The sequence below is a fragment of the Setaria viridis genome, chromosome 3, assembly GCF_005286985.2.
Source record: "Setaria viridis chromosome 3, Setaria_viridis_v4.0, whole genome shotgun sequence".
Taxonomy (NCBI): domain Eukaryota; kingdom Viridiplantae; phylum Streptophyta; class Magnoliopsida; order Poales; family Poaceae; genus Setaria; species Setaria viridis.
The window spans coordinates 11,415,350-11,432,541 of NC_048265.2; the positions used below are offsets into that span (position 1 = coordinate 11,415,350).

Sequence of the window (17,192 nt, forward strand, 5' to 3'; positions counted from 1 at the left end):
TATAGATATGGTTAGAGGTGGTGATGCACGGATGACAATGAATACAAAGAGATGAACAAGGGCAACCATATATATTTCAGGGCGAAGCAAGTCAAGTCACTAATTCTGATTCTGCAAAAATCATTAAAGGTTTTGGTGTTTTTTCATATCCCCGAGTGTGACTCCATCATGAATTAAAATACAATTTTAATCCACTTTCTCTCCCACGGCTTCTACATGCATGTTGAGCTAGTGCTTTGTGACATGTAGACCTATGACACTAATGTTCACAAAAAATAATTTATTTATTGTTGCACGGGGTGTGAAAAACGCATGATCTAGTTGTAATAAACTAATCTTACTCGTGCAGAAATTAAAACTCTATCAGTCACCTTCTCTAAACCCATAATTGGTATTGCTAAGATCAATACATGTAGCCACATTGATTTTTATCATGATGATTCAAAACTTAAAGAAGATCGTATAAACATCTATATAGACCGAGTAGAGATAAAAGTGAATAGATCGCGTCAAACATCTAAGATGAGTAAGGATTGCCACAAGGTTTATCTTTTTTTACAGTGCCAAGCAAGTCAAGTCACCATTTTGTTTATTTATTACTCACAAAACTAGTATATCTATTGCACTCTATGCTCAAATACCCGTCCTCCTCTAATTGTATTCAATGACTATTCGTATCCCAATTGGAATTATGTCACCAACCTTCTCTATACTTGCAATTGGTAATGCCACCACCCATTTACATAGCTGCAATGATTCTAATCACGATGAATTCATCTTAAAGGGGATTGTCCAAGCATCACTAATTCACTATAGACAGGGTAGAGCACTAGATGTGAAGGTGCATGCTCCGATCACATGTAACTTCTAAAACGAGAAAGGGCAACCCAATGCTATCTTTTTAGTAATATGCGAAGCAAGTCAGGTCACTTGTTATCACTATAGCAAAGGATACTTCATTTTTCAGCTAACTTTCACTTTCATGTTGGGTAGGATCCATGAGAACAAAAATGCAATTATAATAAGCTTTCTCCATCGCAGCTTACATGTGTGTTGAGCTGGCGCTTCATGTGGATCCATGCCACTACTACTCAAAATAATTTGCATATTTGTTACAACATTCTCACATGTCACATACTCATACCTAATTGTAATCGACCACTATTTGTACCCTGATAAGGCCTACAATCGACAGACCTAGCTTAGGTTCATGTATTTCAATCATGATAAACCTAAGAGATTGCAGGATAGAGGTGAGGTGGATGGATCATAGGAAACATCTAAACCAAAAAAGGGCGGACGCAATATTTTTTTTGGGGTAGGATGACAAGGAACTGAAGTCACCAGTTATCAATAGAGCAAAAAAAAGCTTTGGCTCCTGGCTTCCTTTCATATAGTGTGACCCATGATAACTAAAATACAATTCTAATCAACTTTCTCCCTAATAGGTTCTACATGCATGTTGAGCCACTTCTTCACATGGACCTACACTGTTGCTGCTCAAAACATGATTTTGTTTATTTCATTACACCGGGTGCTCATATACTTGTACCCTCACTTTAATAAACCATTATTCATAGAAAAACATGGCACACATCTTCTCTGCATAAAATCGGTAGTACTAGTGTAGGTGCATTGATTTCAATCAAAATAATATAAACCTTAATGGGATTCTTTTAAACATCACTATAGAAGGGGCATTGGTGAATGTGCATGGATCACATCAAACATATACAGATAAGTAAGGGCGGACACAATGTTTTTTTGGTAGGGCACGGATCAAGTTAGATTGTCGTTCATCAATAAAGAGGAAAACACTCTAGCTTTCGAACCCATTAAGAACAAAATACAATTCTAACCAACTTTCTCACTCACAACTTCAACATGTGTGTTGAGTCGGTGCCTCGAGGACGCGGACCCATGTCAGTTTTGGTAGGGTGCAAAGCAAGTCAAATCACCGATAAAAAACCGTTCCGTTTTTGGCTTCCTAGGTTTGGTATCGGGTTGGACTTGTGAGAACTAAAATACAATTTCATCAAATTTCTCCCTTACAGCTTCTACATGCTTGTGATCCGCTGCTTTGTATGGACCTACACCATGCTTGTGAGCTGCTGCTTTGTGTGGACCTACACCACCAGTGGCAGAGTTTGATCCTGAATTGAGAGGAGGACCAACACACAATGGATGGTGGATAACACAAGGGAGAGGGGGTCCAATTTGAAGCTTTACTAGGGATGACCTAATATCTATTACATTCATCAAGGGATTATAACATTTTTTTTGGGTGGGGAGGGGGGAGGGGGGGAGGGAGGGGCATGCATGGCCCCTATTGGCCCTAACTAAGGTACGTCCCCCGTACACCACTCTTGCTCAAAATATAATTTGTTCATTTTGTTGCACTGAGTGCTCAAATACTTATAGCCTTGCAAGCAACCCCTATTCATACTTGTAATGTGGTGCCCATCTTCTCTAAACATACAATCAGTAGTGCTAGTTAAGTGCATTGATTTAAATTAATATAAATCTGAATCTTTAAAGGAGTTTGTTTAAGCATCACTATGAACTGGGGTAGAGGTGGAGGTGCATCGATCATGTCGAACATCTAAACATAAGTAAGGGCAGGTGCAATGGTTATATTTTTGGTAGGGTGCGGAGCAAGTCAAGTTACCCTAGTTATCAATAAATTAAAAGCGAAAAATGCTCTAACTTTCATTCCTTTAATATTGAGCGGGACCCATTGGGAACTAGAACACAATTTGAACAATCTTTCCCACCCACAATATTGGCATGTGTGTTGAGTACGTGCACGGGCCGCGTACCCACGTCATTTTTTGTAGCATGCGAAACAAGTCAAATCATTGGTTATCCGCTGCCTTTCAACTTCCTTTTTCTCTTCATATCGAGTAGGATCCATGAGAATTAAAATATAATTTTAATTAACCTTTTCCCTTGTATATAGCTTCTGCATGTTTGTTGAGCCATTGCTTATTGGGGACCCTACTACTCACAAAAATAATTTGTTTATTTATTACATCGGTGCTCAAATACTCGTGCCCTGATTGTAATAAACCATTATTCATACCCCAATTAGAATTGTGATACCCACTTCTCTAAGCCTACAATTGATAGTCCTAGAGTAGGTGCATTGCTTATTTTTTTTTGGTAGGGTGCCGAGTAAGTCACGTCATCAGTTATCAATACAGCGAAAAACGCTCAAACTTTTAGCTTCCGTTTGTATCTCTAGAGTTGGACCACCGAGAACTAAAATACAATTCCGGCCAACTTTCCGACCCACGACCTTGGTATGTGTGTTGCACGGTTGCTTCCGCGGACCCGTCACCACTTATCTGAGTAATAATTTATTTAATTGGTATCCCATATATATGCTCAAATTGTCACCGCCTCTAAGCATTTCTTTCTAGCACCCAACCTCTCCGGTGTGCGGTAAGGGTGCCCCCTTAAACCTGAATGATTCTCCAAAAACAAGTCCGACCACTTTTTGCAGCGACGATCCAACATTCCAACGGTGTGCAGACGTATAATATCAATTACGAGCTAGTAAAGCCCCATCACAACGGCATCAACCCGATCTTTGCTTGATATCCAATCACGTGGCGATCCAGCTAGTTATTCGACGGAACCGACCGCATGGCGGCGACGATGGAGCCAAAGTAACCCCGATTTCAGAGCTTGAAGATCCTCCTCCTAGCCTCCTAGGCCAGCCACCAACCCACTCTGCCAGTGCTGCAAAGTATAAACAACCGGATAGCTAGCCTGAAACCGGGGTCGCAGCACCAGATCTGGATCCACACGACGCGCGCATCGTCCGTCCCGACCCGGCGCTGCCGCTGCCCCTGCCGCTGCCCCTTGTTTCCTTTTGTTTTTCCCTCCCGTCGTCTCGTCAGCCTCTCTCTGTCTTCTTGTTTGTTTCCTGGACCCGATCCAAACCAACTCCTACTTGCACACCACCTCGCTGCCTTGCCTCTGCCTGCCAGCAGTGTCCCGCCCGCGCTCGTGCCGTGCGTGCCGCGCCGTCCCCCTCTCGGCCGCACCCCGTCTCCTAATAAAGCCGCGTCCCACGTTGTCTTTGGTTTCCCCTTCCACCCCCCACCACCTGCGCAGCGCAGCGGCATCACAGTCGGCTCTCCTCTGCTCTCCTCAATCGCTCTCGGGGGCCCCTGCTTCGCTGGGAGAGGAGGAGGAGGCAATGGCGGCGGGTGGGAATGGCGCGGCCGGCGGCGGCGGCACCGACACCAAGGCGGCGTTCGCGCAGATCTACAACACGCTCAAGGAGGAGCTGCTCGCCGACCCCGCCTTCGAGTTCACCGCCGAGTCGCACCAGTGGATCGACCGCGTAACGATCCCTCCTCCTCCTCCTCCTCCTCCTCTCTCTCGGCCCACCTTCCTTTTCCGTCGCTGTTTCCTGGTTTGATCCTTGTGGCGTGGGGCTCCTTCCTTGCCGCGTCGCCGTGGCAGAGCGAGTCCTTCGCAGGCTCCGCTAGATTCCTGCCCGGATCAGCGGGCTCTATTAACTTCGCGGGACACCGGGTTCGTAGGGGAGTAGAATTAATTTGGCTTTGCACGTGGACAAGGGTGATTAAATGAGGTAGAAAAGCGCTGGATCACGGGTAAGTAAATGAAGCAGGATTATTAATCCTCTGGGTGGGAGCAGCTTATTACTGCTGCTTGTTAGTTTTTACGTGGGCTTGAACGGATCAACGAGTACGGGCTGAAACTTCCCCTTCAGTTCAGTTGGGTTGACTGCCTCTGCTGTTGCCAGACGAACGTGAATTGCAGTTAAAACAGAGCAGAGCTTATGATTATTAAGCTCTGCAGTTGAATGTAAACTGCCCTGCCAGTTATTAATGAATAGTAGACACTTAAACGGAATTTGGTTCTTTGAGCAGAATGCTTGCTGTTAGTTTCTGTTAGCTAGTGCTTTTGATGTGCGTCGCTAATTTGAGTTTTTCTTTACCTTCCTCTGAACAGATGATTGACTACACTGTACTCGGAGGTGAGGAGATGATTCTGACTTGCTCGCTTTTACATCATACGGTAAAATAATTACACTTCTGATTCATAGTTGTTGTTCAATGACAGGCAAGTGCAACCGTGGGCTCTCTGTGGTTGACAGCTACAAGCTGTTGAAGGGTGCTGATGTTCTGGGCGAGGAGGAAATGTTCCATGCTTGCACCCTTGGCTGGTGCATTGAATGGGTAATGTTTTCTCCCCAATGTTGTCAGGAAGAATGGCTGTAAAGCAACCGAGTGGCGCCTCTAAGAATGCTATTGTATTTACAGCTTCAAGCTTTCTTTCTGGTGCTTGATGATATCATGGATGGCTCCCACACTCGTCGTGGCCAGCCTTGCTGGTTCAGGGTGCCTCAGGTTAGTGAAGCAAAAACTGTCCATTCTGAATACTACAGCATTCATCTATCTGTCCTTTGTGTAGTAATGTCGGTTTAGAGAACCTGCTAGTTCCCTTTAAGTGATATCTAAGGATGCATTCTGTTGTGCATTAGGTTGGCTTCATTGCTGTCAATGATGGGGTTATCCTTCGCAACCATATCTGCAGGATCCTCAAGCGTCACTTTAAGGGAAAACCTTACTACGCTGATCTCGTTGATTTATTCAATGAGGTAACTATACGTTCTGATTGATTATCTTTAACCTGACTGGTCAGATTAATACAGATACTGATTATGTTGTTTCGCATTGTTAGGTTGAGTTCAAGACTGCTTCAGGTCAGCTGCTGGACCTTATCACAACCCATGAGGGAGAAAAAGATCTTACAAAATATAACATAACAGTGTAAGTTAATGCATTGGGACAACCTTCTTTTGAGTGTTCAACCATCATGTGAACAAAAGTACTATTATCATATTGTCAGGTTTAACCATAGAGAAATGGCTTTCACATAATAGCGTAGTGTTAGTAATTCTGATTCAGTATGTACTCTTTATTCACCGTTGATCGCATGCAACTGGTACTTTTGCAGTCACCGGCGTATTGTTCAATACAAGACAGCCTACTATTCATTTTATCTGCCGGTAATGAACCTTCAGTTCCTTACATCTGCATATACTATTTTCACATGATCCCCATCTAGATTATCAATACCAGACGCATTATTACTGATACGATGCTTTATCAAAAGGTTGCATGTGCACTGCTGCTCTCTGGTGAGAATTTGGAAAACTATGGTACTGTAGAGAACATTCTTGTTGAAATGGGAACGTACTTTCAAGTTCAGGTAACCCTTATTTTGGCTGCTCATAACAATACAAACCATTTTCCTGCCACAAGCATTACTCTGTTTAGCATTAATATAATTGTTCCCTTGCAGGATGACTATCTAGACTGCTATGGTGACCCTGAATTCATTGGCAAGGTTAGTGCATTTATGTGTTGCAGTAACTTGAATGAACATCTTGTCATATTGAAATTTTTTCTTTAGCTCTGGTGATCTGATCAATGTTAAGTTTTATATAGATCGGAACTGATATTGAAGATTACAAATGCTCCTGGCTAGTTGTGCAAGCTCTCGAGCGTGCTGATGAGAGCCAAAAGCGCATTCTATTTGTAAGTAATCTGCAAACCACTTCTCAATTGTTTTGAGGACTGTTGTCTAAACAATTAATGTCCCACAGGAAAATTATGGCAAGAAAGATCCAGCCTGTGTGGCAAAAGTGAAGAATCTCTACATAGAACTTAACCTAGAGGTTTGTCTTTACTCTTTACCCTTGATGATGCTTTGTATTCATATCGCTTGTTGAAGTAAGATTACCAAAAGTGTAATGTGTTATTTTCATATTATCCTTGTTTCGACGACTGATCCTAGATATATGTGTCCCTGAAACGGTACTATGTTTCGGAGACTATAACCATATCCAAAGTGGCACTTAATTTCCAATGGACGAAGTAGCAGCTACGTGGCTGAACTTTTTTGTTACTTATCATAGTCTGAAAATATGTGACATGTAGGAAACACTGACTTGAGTCCATGTCTAAGTCTGACATTTTGTTTATCATTTTGTTCTAGGCTGTATTCCAGGAGTACGAAAGCGAGAGCTACAAGAAGCTGATCGCGGACATTGAAGCCCAGCCGAGCATCGCCGTTCAGAACGTACTGAAGTCCTTCTTGCACAAGATCTACAAGAGGCAGAAGTAGGGCCCTCTTGGATAGGGAGCCGTTGCTCCATTGCATGCTTGACTGATAACTGGAGTTCCTGATCTGTGATGTGGCGCTTCTAGCTCAAAAATTCGATGTAGTATGTTGCACCTTGCTGCTCCGGATAATAACGAGGCAAGGTGCTATTTCGGTTTGATGGACCGCATGCACCGCATAATACATTGGTTGTCTTGTCATTTGGATCCTGTCAATTTATTTGCTCCTCTCTCTTTTTTCTCACCACCCTCGTTGCTTTAAAGTAAATCCCAAGTGTACATTGTCAAGGGAATTTAGCAATACGCGGAACGAGTTCCTCTGACGTAAAATTAGGGGGCACAAGGACTTCGGACGCGATCAAGGCAATGATTTTTCGTATGACTTCATGGGAGAAGAATAAAATCTAGTGGAAACAAAAGTTCCGTGACAGGAGAAGAATATTACAAAACCTATGATCCAGGAGCTTGAGCAACAAGCGTTGCTTCACACTCTACGCAATAAAATGATTCCCCAACAACACGCCCATGCTATATAAGTGGTTCCAATAAGTGACTATTCTTTTCTGTTTGGGGGTATAAATGATGCACACAGCTTTATAAGCGTTAGCAATATAATCATAATATAGCAGGCAAGTGTAAATCACACATAAATAAGACAGGGAGCACTAGAACAAGTATCTGCCTGGAACTATGTCATTGTTTCCGCATATGGTAACAAAGCATTTGCTAAGTTAGCATATCTGAATTTCCATCCATTTTTTTCAGGCACCTAATTCTAATTCGATTGGCTGGGAATCCAGAAAGTTAGGGCAGTTGATGCAGTTGCAAACATTGCTCGACGAGGGGCCCACTTCAAAGCTGTGATAGGGCCAATATGACTGTTCCAACAAGCAATCTGCAAAAGAAATCTGACATTAAGACAAGCAACTTAACAAAACATATTAAAAGCCTAATTAAAGAAAAGCACCTCTTGTACTGTATTGATGTTCCAAGCGTGCAGGGTTCCGTCACCAGATCCTGCAAAACCAAACATATTTTGTCTTCAAGAGTTCACAATGCAACAGGTAGCGCTTTCCAAAGTTCATTCATATGAGCATATACATATAAGACACTACTTTCAGCAGTGATGTGCCAGAACGATGTATGCGCAACATACTACTGGCACAATGATCACCATTGCAATTTTTTATTGGTCACTAACACTTAAGAGGCAATATTGGTGTCTAGATCATGCTAATAAAATATTGATTTTTCACATGGTCAGTGGCAAAAATTAAGCTGAAGCAAAATAATATATTGGTGAATTTCTGTCACTTGTTAGATCTCTTCACAAAAGTAGATAACATGTACAAAAAAGGCAGAAGTTGGTGGCAATTTCAAAATTTCAGCAACTTTTTAGGCCTTAACTGCAGTGAAACTAAAGAGCAATTTTTCTTATGAACTAGCATATGTATCAGAATGTAGCTTTACCTGAAATAACATACTGACCATCTGGAGTGAAAGCAGCTTCATTTGTTACATTGGGAGATGGCTCTAAACTAAAGCCACACCTCTGCAAATTACATTGGGGATATTAGCAAAATGTTAACAAAAGGATGTAAGGGCATCAATGATAAGATCATAAAATTGTGCACCACAAGGATCAGCCTCTGAATCACAGAAAAAAAAGATAATTAACTGACCTTGTCCCCTCCATATGCATCCAGAACATATATGTGGTTGTTAGTTGTTGTCAAAAGCATAGACTTGCCGTCATTGCTAAATTTGATGTCAGAAACTTCAGCTGTATCTCCACCGACCAAGAAAGTGTCAAACGGACCCTGAAATTGGATATGATTCTCAAGATAAACATTTCACGCACCTTCAAAAAATGTATGATTCTTCTGTACTATGTTCATGAGGTACCTTATCATACGATCGGGAATCAAATAACTTAATAGCACCCCCTTCCATTGCTACAGCAAAAACAAGTCCTTGTTGATCATATGCAACAGAAGGCCTGCCACGCAGTCTTAGTATGCCCTGAATGGATAAGTAAACATGAAAGAGCTTAGAGGATAAATAGGACCTTTCATCTGATAAATGTGAACTAAGCATTTATGGTTGCTATCATGAGCTCATTAACTAAGTTTACTGAATATTGGTGGCCAACCTGACAAGCATTTACACGAAGATCCCATATTCTGACACTGTGATCAAGTGATCCTGACATAAAGCTATCATTGACGGGTGACATACATAATGAAACAACCCTGAGATGAAACAGGAATACCTCTCAGCATCTGCACCTCCAAATTTGTTACTACAGACAAGAAATGCAGAAGAAGAACAAAAAACAACCAAACAAACCTGTCTTTGTGCCCTTTGAAGTATCTTAAACAACGGTTATCATACAATGATAGATAACGAAGTGACTCTGCAGACTCAAGATTGTATCGTGATGAGCATAAGATAGAACTCGGATGATGAGTAAAGCAGACACGGTCAGCACCATGTTTCCTATGATATGTAGTCTTTAATAACCTGAAACAATCGCCAGCAAGTTCTAGCACTGATCACTACAACTGTTGTACATAGAAAGTTTAAGCGGTACTAACTTGAAGAATACTGTGATGAAGTACATGAAACAAAGCAAATTTTGTATCAACCATAAGAACAATAACATTAGTATGGAAAAGCAAGGTCATCAAAACTAGACTTCTGGATGAGCCAAAGATTTCTTGAAACATCAAGAATGAGCATTTTGCCTGACAGCACAAGTACATCACATCTCTAGCAAATATAGTCAACATGACAGAAGAGCAACATCAAGGCAAGCTCCATGTGTATTTATCAAATGGATTAAACTGCCCGTTGGCCAAATGCTGCATCTACCCACTAGGGAATTAACTTCAATAGCTTGTGAGATTATACTGTCCAGTAATATTGATTCTAGCATCATTGAAAATCTGGAATCTCTTAGCAATAGGGCACCCCATAAATAAAATCTCAACACAAACTGTTAATTGAAATCAACCGGTAGAACCAACACTTTTCCCTACCAGATATGGCAATCTCAAGCATCAGACACTACACATTACAGCCCTATCCAAAAGGTTAGGAAAAATCAAGCGAGGAAGCGTGCTCACGTTGCGCTTGTGATGTTGTAGAGGCGTATGGAGTCGTCCTCGCTGGAGGTGACGAGGAGATCCTCCTTGCGGTGGAAGTCGAGGCAGTTTATCTTCCCGGCCTGCAGTCGAATTCGAGCAGACACCACGGTGAATTAGGTGTGGAGCGGAAACCGTCGAGGGAGCTGGTGGGTTGGGGATTTTAGCAAGGGAACTCACATAATCGGTGAAGACCGCGCCGATGGCCATGCCGTGGACGATCTCGTCGTCCAGCTGCGATAACGACGCCGCCGCCGCCATCTTGTCCGCGATGGCGGCTTCTACAGTCGAATCCGCCGCCGCCCGGATTTTCGATCTTCTCTCCAATCGTCAATTTGGTAACGCAGGAGGATGTCCTCTTTTTCTATTTTTTCTTTTCTACAACGGAGCCTTGTAACTGGGCCTTCAGTTTTAGGCAATGATAGTTGGGCCGTAAGGGATGTCAACTAGCAAAAAAGAAAAGGAAAACGTCTATTGTGAATCCCTCAACAATGATGAAAGTCGTACCCTAAAAAAATTAGTCCGCTTTTCTCTCCCAACTACGAAAGCAGCAGATACGGAACCTCCTCCAACTCAGAAAACCGGTTTATTTTTTTCCTCCCATACTGTTTTTTACTCCGTTTCAAGTTGAGTTGGCGGTTGTAGTGATTTTGACACATGGCGAAATAGATATTTCATCAAAAAAATCTCAAATAAGATAATTGGAAGAAAGGACGAAACTGTCCATGCACCTTATATTTTATCCTCTTCTTACCGTCACCATTTGATGCGCCTGCCGCACGCCGTAAGCCTATAACCATACCGTCATCGCCGGAGCCCGTAACCATACCGTCGCCACCGGTGAAGATGATAAAAAGGAGAAGCCCTCTCCTGCGGCTATACAATCGGCAGGCTATTAGCACGGCTACTTGCATTCACACTGTGCTAGTTCCCTGGTGGTCTCAGCGTCCATGGAGCCAGTACATGAGCTTGCTTGCGGCCGCCAAGATGTGCCCTGTTGATGGCGGGTTAACAGCCTTGGCGCTCGGCTCATGGGAAGTGCCAAGCTCCTATGTGGTGCTCCACTCAACTACACTCATGGGCCTACCTTATTCCATGCTCGTAAATTGGTCACCATTGCGCTTGCTCACGATCACTCTTTGGTTGTCACAACCATCATTGCCACAAATCGCCTCGGCTCTGTATTCACTGCTAAGCTCAGCACCATGCAAGAGGAGTGAGGAGTCAAGGGAATGGTTGAGATTGATGGGACACGTGGCATCCATGGGGGGTTTGCACGGAGTTGGATTTGTAACAGTGATGCACAAAATCGTTTTGTGCCTATAACCTCGTCTGCCCAAATCCCCGACACCTCCGCCATTCCTGGCTATGGGGAGCTCATGTCGAGCCTAATCCCACAGGCCCTTGGTCTCACTTACAAGATCAAAACCTCCCTGTCATCACCTTCCCTCATCAATACAAGGAAATGTCACCCTTTCCAAGCAATCAAGGCCCTAATGGCCATTTATTCCATCAAGATCACAAGTCACGCCCCATGGGTGCTACTGTCGGTGATTTATACCGGCCGTCTAGCAAGGGGTACCTGAGGTAGCAGAATGTGTAGCGGGGAATCGCCGGACCTAGAGCTTGAAGGTAAAAGCGAGGACACGAGACACGGATTTAGACAGGTTCGGGTTGCTGGAGTAGCGTAATACCCTACGTCATGTTTAGGGGTGTTTGTATATTGTGCCCTGCACTTGGGTGTTGAGGTGTGACCTGCCGAGCTAGGTACCCCTGCCCTCCTTTATATACTCCAGGGGGTAGAGTACTAGTCGGATTACAAGGAGGAGTCCTAGTATGATTACACAGGATGAATCCTAGTAGAATTACAGGGGAATCCTAGTAGGAGTTTGACTTCTTCCTTCCTTGTGGGTATTGGGGATGTATCCCCAACAAGCCCCCGAGTGCTTCAAAGTCGAATGCAGCAGTCTTTGAGTAGTCTTGAGATATTCGCCGAGTAGTCTTGGTGCTCTTCGAGTACTTTGTCAGGCTGAATCTTTCAATGCTTCTCAAAGCTACCATGAGGCTATGGTGTGCTCAAAGTCTTGATCAACATGATATTGTAGTCTTCATATATGGAGGGCGGCGAAAGTCGCACTCCATATGGAGTAGTCCCCGAGCCTTAGGTTGAATCGTAGAATCAGACTGAGGGTCAAAATCTTGAATCTTCCTCTTTCGACTTGAAAAAAATCGATTGTTGGGTGTAGCTTATCAGCCCCCGAGCGTTGGATTGATTGAAAAATCAACCCGAGGGTCCTGAATCTTCACTCAGGTAATCATCTGAGTAGTCTTGCGGCGTCCAATCCCCGAGCTTGTGCGCCAGGTAAGTCGTAGGAGCCACGTCGAGTAGTGTTTGGCGCTTAGCCCCCAAGTTTGGGAGCTAGTCTATGCCTTTGGACGTACGATGAGCATATTGGAGTGTCGTTGCTGAAGTTTGATCTGAAAGAAAAGATGCAGACATTATGTAGCATTTTTGCAGAATATTGAAACTGCTGAAATTTATTCAGCGATCAATGTAAACATTGTGTGTCATGCTCCTGTTCCAGCCATACTTTTCCCGAGTAGTTAGCCTGCTACGTTTTAGGCTCTCAGTCCTCGTTTAGCCGTAGCCGCTGCGTGTATGAGAGTTGTGTCTCGTGTACGCGTATGAGCATTGCTGTTTGCATGTGTATGTGTGCTAGCATTTGGCGTCACAGGTGCACCCAAGGCTTTCACGAGTTAAGACGTGTTCTCCTCGAGAAGAGTATTGACCTTAAGACAAGACAAAAAGGAATAGTCGTTGTTGCGATAAAAAGAGAGCGCGGTAGCGTGAAAGAGTTTGCTGCCCTCCGGCGAGTAGAGCGCGCGTTGTGCGCAAGAGTTTGCTGCCCTCCGGCGAGTAGAGCGCGCGTTGTGCGCAAGAGCTTCCGGCGAGTAGAGCGCGTGTTGCGCGCAAGCGAAAAATAAGCGAAAAATAATTAGAAAAGTGACTTAGCTTGATTCATGGTTTCATGTTGATGAAGCCGTGGCGGTCGTCAATGAAGTCGACTAGTCGGAGGTGATTCCGAATTGTTGTGACGGTGTGAAGTTTGCCCCGACTAGTTTTCTAGTCGAGACGAGTAGTTAGAGTAGTCCGTCCTCGACTAGCCTTGTAGTCGAGATGAGTAGTAGAAGTAGTCGTCAGCGAGCGTCGCGATGTGGTTGGAGTAGTTGTCGGTGAGCCGTCCGTAGTAGTCGGCGAGCGGCGTGACGTACTCGGAGAAGTCATCGGCGAGCATCATGACGAAGTAGTTGTCAGTGTGTTGTCGAGCGAAGTAGTCGAGGAGAGTAGTCGAAGTCATTGCTGAGCCGCCCGTAGTCGTCGGCGAGCTCGCAATGTAGTTGAAGTCGTCGACGAGCTGCCCGTAGTTGACGGAGTCATCAGCAAGTCGACCGTGGTCGTCGGCGTGCCCGCGACATAGTCAAAGAAATCATCGGCGAGCCGTCCATAGTCGTCGACGGGCTCGCAATGTAGTCGGACTTTCGAGTTGTAGTCGAACTCAGAGTCGCTGTCGGACTTCAAGTCAGAGTTGAAGCTGGAGTCGCCGTCGGACTCCACGTTGCGGTCAAAACCGGAGTCGTCGTCAGACTCGGAGTTGTAGCTAGACCCGGAGTCGCCGTCGGACTCCGAGTTGTAGTCGGACCCGGAGTCGCCGTCGGACTCCGAGTTGTAGTCGGACCCAAAGTCGCCGTCGGACTCCGAGTTGTAGCTAGACCCGTAGCCGCCGTCGGACTCCGAGTTCGAATCGCGGTCGGACCCGTAGCCGCCGTCGGAGTTCGAGTTCGAATCGCGGTCGAACCCGAAGTTGCCGTCGGAGCACAAGTTTGTAGTCGAACCTTGATCCGAGGTTTAATTTGTTGATTTTCTCGACGAGATTTTCTGCTTCTTGTGGAAGAGAGTTCCCGTCGAGGCGCTTCTTCTCCTGGTTGTCGATGATGCAGCATTAGAAGGACCCAGTGCCGTTGGTGATGCAAAGTCAGGAGTCGAAGACGAAGGTTGCGCCCGCTTTGAAAGTGAACGCCGGCTTGAAGATGAGGTCCTTCAAGCTCGCCCGATGATCTCGACTATCTGCCCCACGGTGGGCGCCAATGTCGGTGATTTATACCGGCCGTCTACCAAGGGGTACCCGAGGTAGCAGAATGTGTAGCGGGGAATCGCCGGACTTGGAGCTTGAAGGTAAAAGCGAGGACATGAGACACGGATTTAGACAGGTTCGGGCCGCTGGAGTAGCGTAATACCCTACGTCATGTTTAGGGGTGTTTGTATATTGTGCCCTGCGCTTGGGTGTTGAGGTGTGACCTGCCGAGCTAGGGACCCCTGCCCTCCTTTATATACTCCAGGGGGCAGAGTACTAGTCGGATTACAAGGAGGAGTCCTAGTAGGATTACACAGGATGAGTCCTAGTAGGATTACAGGGGAATCCTAGTAGGAGTTTGACTTCTTTCCTTTCTTGCGGGTATTGGGGATGTATCCCTGATAGCTACCCTCTCTCTCCTCCTCTATAAAAGGGGTTCTCATAACACCACATGTACTCTTTTTCTCCCCATCCACCTTTCGCAGCAATTCTCAAGCATTGCAATGCCACCATGGGTGCTCGCCAACGACGTTGTCGCTGCTTTGATCTCTGCCTCCAGAACATGCTAGTCACCCGCAAGAAACTCAACGGAATTGCAAGAAAACAAGGAACCTACCCCGTCATCCCTTTACATTAATCCACGCTAGAAACCCTCATCCACCAAGCTCCAGTGACCTTGCCTATACCTTGCCACCATAGCCTCAATCCAAGCATGCTAGAATCGTTGATTTCGCTAACTCTCCATCATGATGTGCACATGATAAGCCATCTCGGTCTCATCCGGTGGCCCTTCATCGTGTAAAGTACTATAGCTGCCACTTTGTGGTTACCGTCGATAACCATGAATATGTGGCGAAGCTCGACCCTTGGATCTAGGATCAACAACCATATTAGACTTCATCGTACCCCTTTTGGGATAAATAAATAGTATGGTCCATTTAATTGTCCTCATTGAATTCTCTAAATTCGAATATCGAAGGAATATCCCCATTGAATATTTTTATCCATTTTTCGTAACGACCCTTCCAATTAAATCCCTTGATGATGGCATAATTCTTTTTTTTCTCTTCATCAAATAGTTTTAACAAATGTCCTTTTTTAGAAAAGGCCCCTAGATCTTGCAACATTCATATCTCTTCGGCCCTAGCTCCATCTTAGTCGAATCACATGTTTGTAGTGACAAGTATTATATTTTAATATACTTTCCAAATTATTTTAAAAAATTTAGGTGTTTTTTCCTTAGATGCGTTTATATGCCTGTTTCTGGTTGTTTGATACAATTAGAAGGAGAGATGAACAAGAGTGTGCATTTGAAGATGCTAAACATCAATGCTTTAGAAAACATATCCAAGTTTGGTACAACAAGCACAAGATTGATGACAACCACTAACCTGGCCACATCTAAGAAGAAAAGGAGAATATCCAAGTTTTGGTGGGTGTTGTGAGTTCAATTTAGGGTGCCAATTGAGCTTGAGACTACAATTTTAGTAGAGGCTGGAGCAAGAAGAGTTGAGTATGCGACTAGTGAGATCGGTGAGGTCTTCGAATTAATATGCCTCCGAATGATGGTGGGCACACCTCAAATATATTGGATGTTAATGCAATATAAAAGTTATGCTTTGTTTCAAAAAGAAATAAAAATGGGTGAGACCTTTCATTAAGAAAATAAATCCTCCTCGCATGCTAAAGCTCTAATAATGTTAACAACATCCTTTTCTTCACCACGTTGTGGATGTAAGACCCAAAATCTTGGCACCAACATAAAGTAAAATTCACCTTGGTTGAGCGAGTGGACTTGCATTTTAATCATAAGATAACATGGGACAACTTTCTTGCATGCTATGTTGTGTCTTTAGACCTCTAAGGAGTTGTGTTTGGCTTGATTTCAAATTATAGTTTTCTAATTAATGTATTTTCCATGTCTTAACATAATATGACTTGATGAGATAGATGACGGATATCACGCTATCATGCACCCATTATATACGGAGGCAGTGTTCATGAATTACTTCACTAAATCTCTCATGAAACAAGAATCGTAAACCATAGTTGATATAATAGTAACAAGTTTCTAACACAAACATCCGCAAAATTTACTAACTAGTAAACCATATGAATTCAATTCATATACATATCTATTAGGTTCTAACAATACCAACAAAAAATGGGGCATAAGCACCATTGGGGCATTAGTAGGTAGGTCCTAGATATTAGTGCACCCATGTGGAAACAGTAACTAAATGTTGGTAGAAACTACAGGCGAAATGATACTCGACCTAGTTCCTGGACTGAAATGCAACCACCCGGTAGAGTACCACGCCCCTTAGCACAGGTAGGAAGAGGTCCTCAAGGATCGAGAAAGCACACGAGCAATTACAACATGTAATCAAACCGTAACAATATGAGCTTGGGAATATCATGGGCAAAGGGCAACTCCTGCAGCTGTTGTGCATAAACTCTACCTGCACTGCCTTCACCACCGTCGGTTGGTGCCAGACCACCACCACGACCAGTACCGCCAGCACCACTGTGGCCATGCCCACGAACACTGCCACCGTGGCCATGCCCGCCACCTCCACCATGCCTAGGAATGCCACGCCAACCAAGTCTACGTGTCGCGTCCCTCCTAACTAGTTTGGTGCCTCTATGACCCCTTCATCTGTCGACGTTGTTTGTAGTTGTTAACTGAGCAGACAGAACACATACAACATCACTTTTATCATAGGAGTGAGAACTCAAGATGTATA

At 44.2% G+C, this 17,192-nt stretch overlaps 2 protein-coding genes across 2 annotated transcripts; one reads left to right on the plus strand and one right to left on the minus strand.

Annotated features, from left to right (window-relative positions):
- Window positions 1-3,961: 3,961 nt before the first annotated feature.
- LOC117849740 (farnesyl pyrophosphate synthase) lies at window positions 3,962-7,367 on the plus strand. Its single transcript, XM_034731405.2, has 12 exons — window positions 3,962-4,354; window positions 4,990-5,014; window positions 5,101-5,216; window positions 5,301-5,387; window positions 5,522-5,638; window positions 5,722-5,810; window positions 5,998-6,049; window positions 6,157-6,252; window positions 6,346-6,390; window positions 6,492-6,581; window positions 6,650-6,721; window positions 7,042-7,367. The coding sequence occupies exons 1-12, from the start codon at window positions 4,208-4,210 to the stop codon at window positions 7,168-7,170; spliced, it is 1,065 nt and encodes a 354-aa protein (XP_034587296.1). The 5' UTR covers window positions 3,962-4,207; the 3' UTR covers window positions 7,171-7,367.
- A 332-nt stretch (window positions 7,368-7,699) lies between these two features.
- Window positions 7,700-10,691, minus strand: LOC117849741 (protein ANTHESIS POMOTING FACTOR 1). Its single transcript, XM_034731406.2, has 9 exons — window positions 10,493-10,691; window positions 10,295-10,395; window positions 9,516-9,689; window positions 9,319-9,418; window positions 9,072-9,188; window positions 8,849-8,986; window positions 8,637-8,718; window positions 8,134-8,183; window positions 7,700-8,061 (listed from the first exon to the last, which is right to left on the minus strand). Exons 1-9 carry the CDS (start codon window positions 10,571-10,573, stop codon window positions 7,942-7,944), a joined length of 963 nt encoding a protein of 320 aa, XP_034587297.1. The 5' UTR covers window positions 10,574-10,691; the 3' UTR covers window positions 7,700-7,941.
- Between the last annotated feature and the right edge of the window lie 6,501 nt (window positions 10,692-17,192).

Bases quoted from the DNA above. Each gene is read 5' to 3' on its own strand.
- LOC117849741 (XM_034731406.2), bottom strand. From the start codon at position 10,573: ATGGCGGCGGCGGCGTCGTTATCGCAGCTGGACGACGAGATCGTCCAC. The intron at 10,396-10,492 runs GTGAGTTCCCTT...ATTCGACTGCAG, and splicing joins GCGCGGTCTTCACCGATTAT to GCCGGGAAGATAAACTGCCT. The intron at 9,189-9,318 runs GTTGGCCACCAA...TTATCCATTCAG, and splicing joins TTCGTGTAAATGCTTGTCAG to GGCATACTAAGACTGCGTGG.
- LOC117849740 (XM_034731405.2), top strand. From the start codon at position 4,208: ATGGCGGCGGGTGGGAATGGCGCGGCCGGCGGCGGCGGCACCGACACC. The intron at 5,015-5,100 runs GTGAGGAGATGA...GTTCAATGACAG, and splicing joins TGACTACACTGTACTCGGAG to GCAAGTGCAACCGTGGGCTC. The intron at 6,253-6,345 runs GTAACCCTTATT...GTTCCCTTGCAG, and splicing joins GAACGTACTTTCAAGTTCAG to GATGACTATCTAGACTGCTA.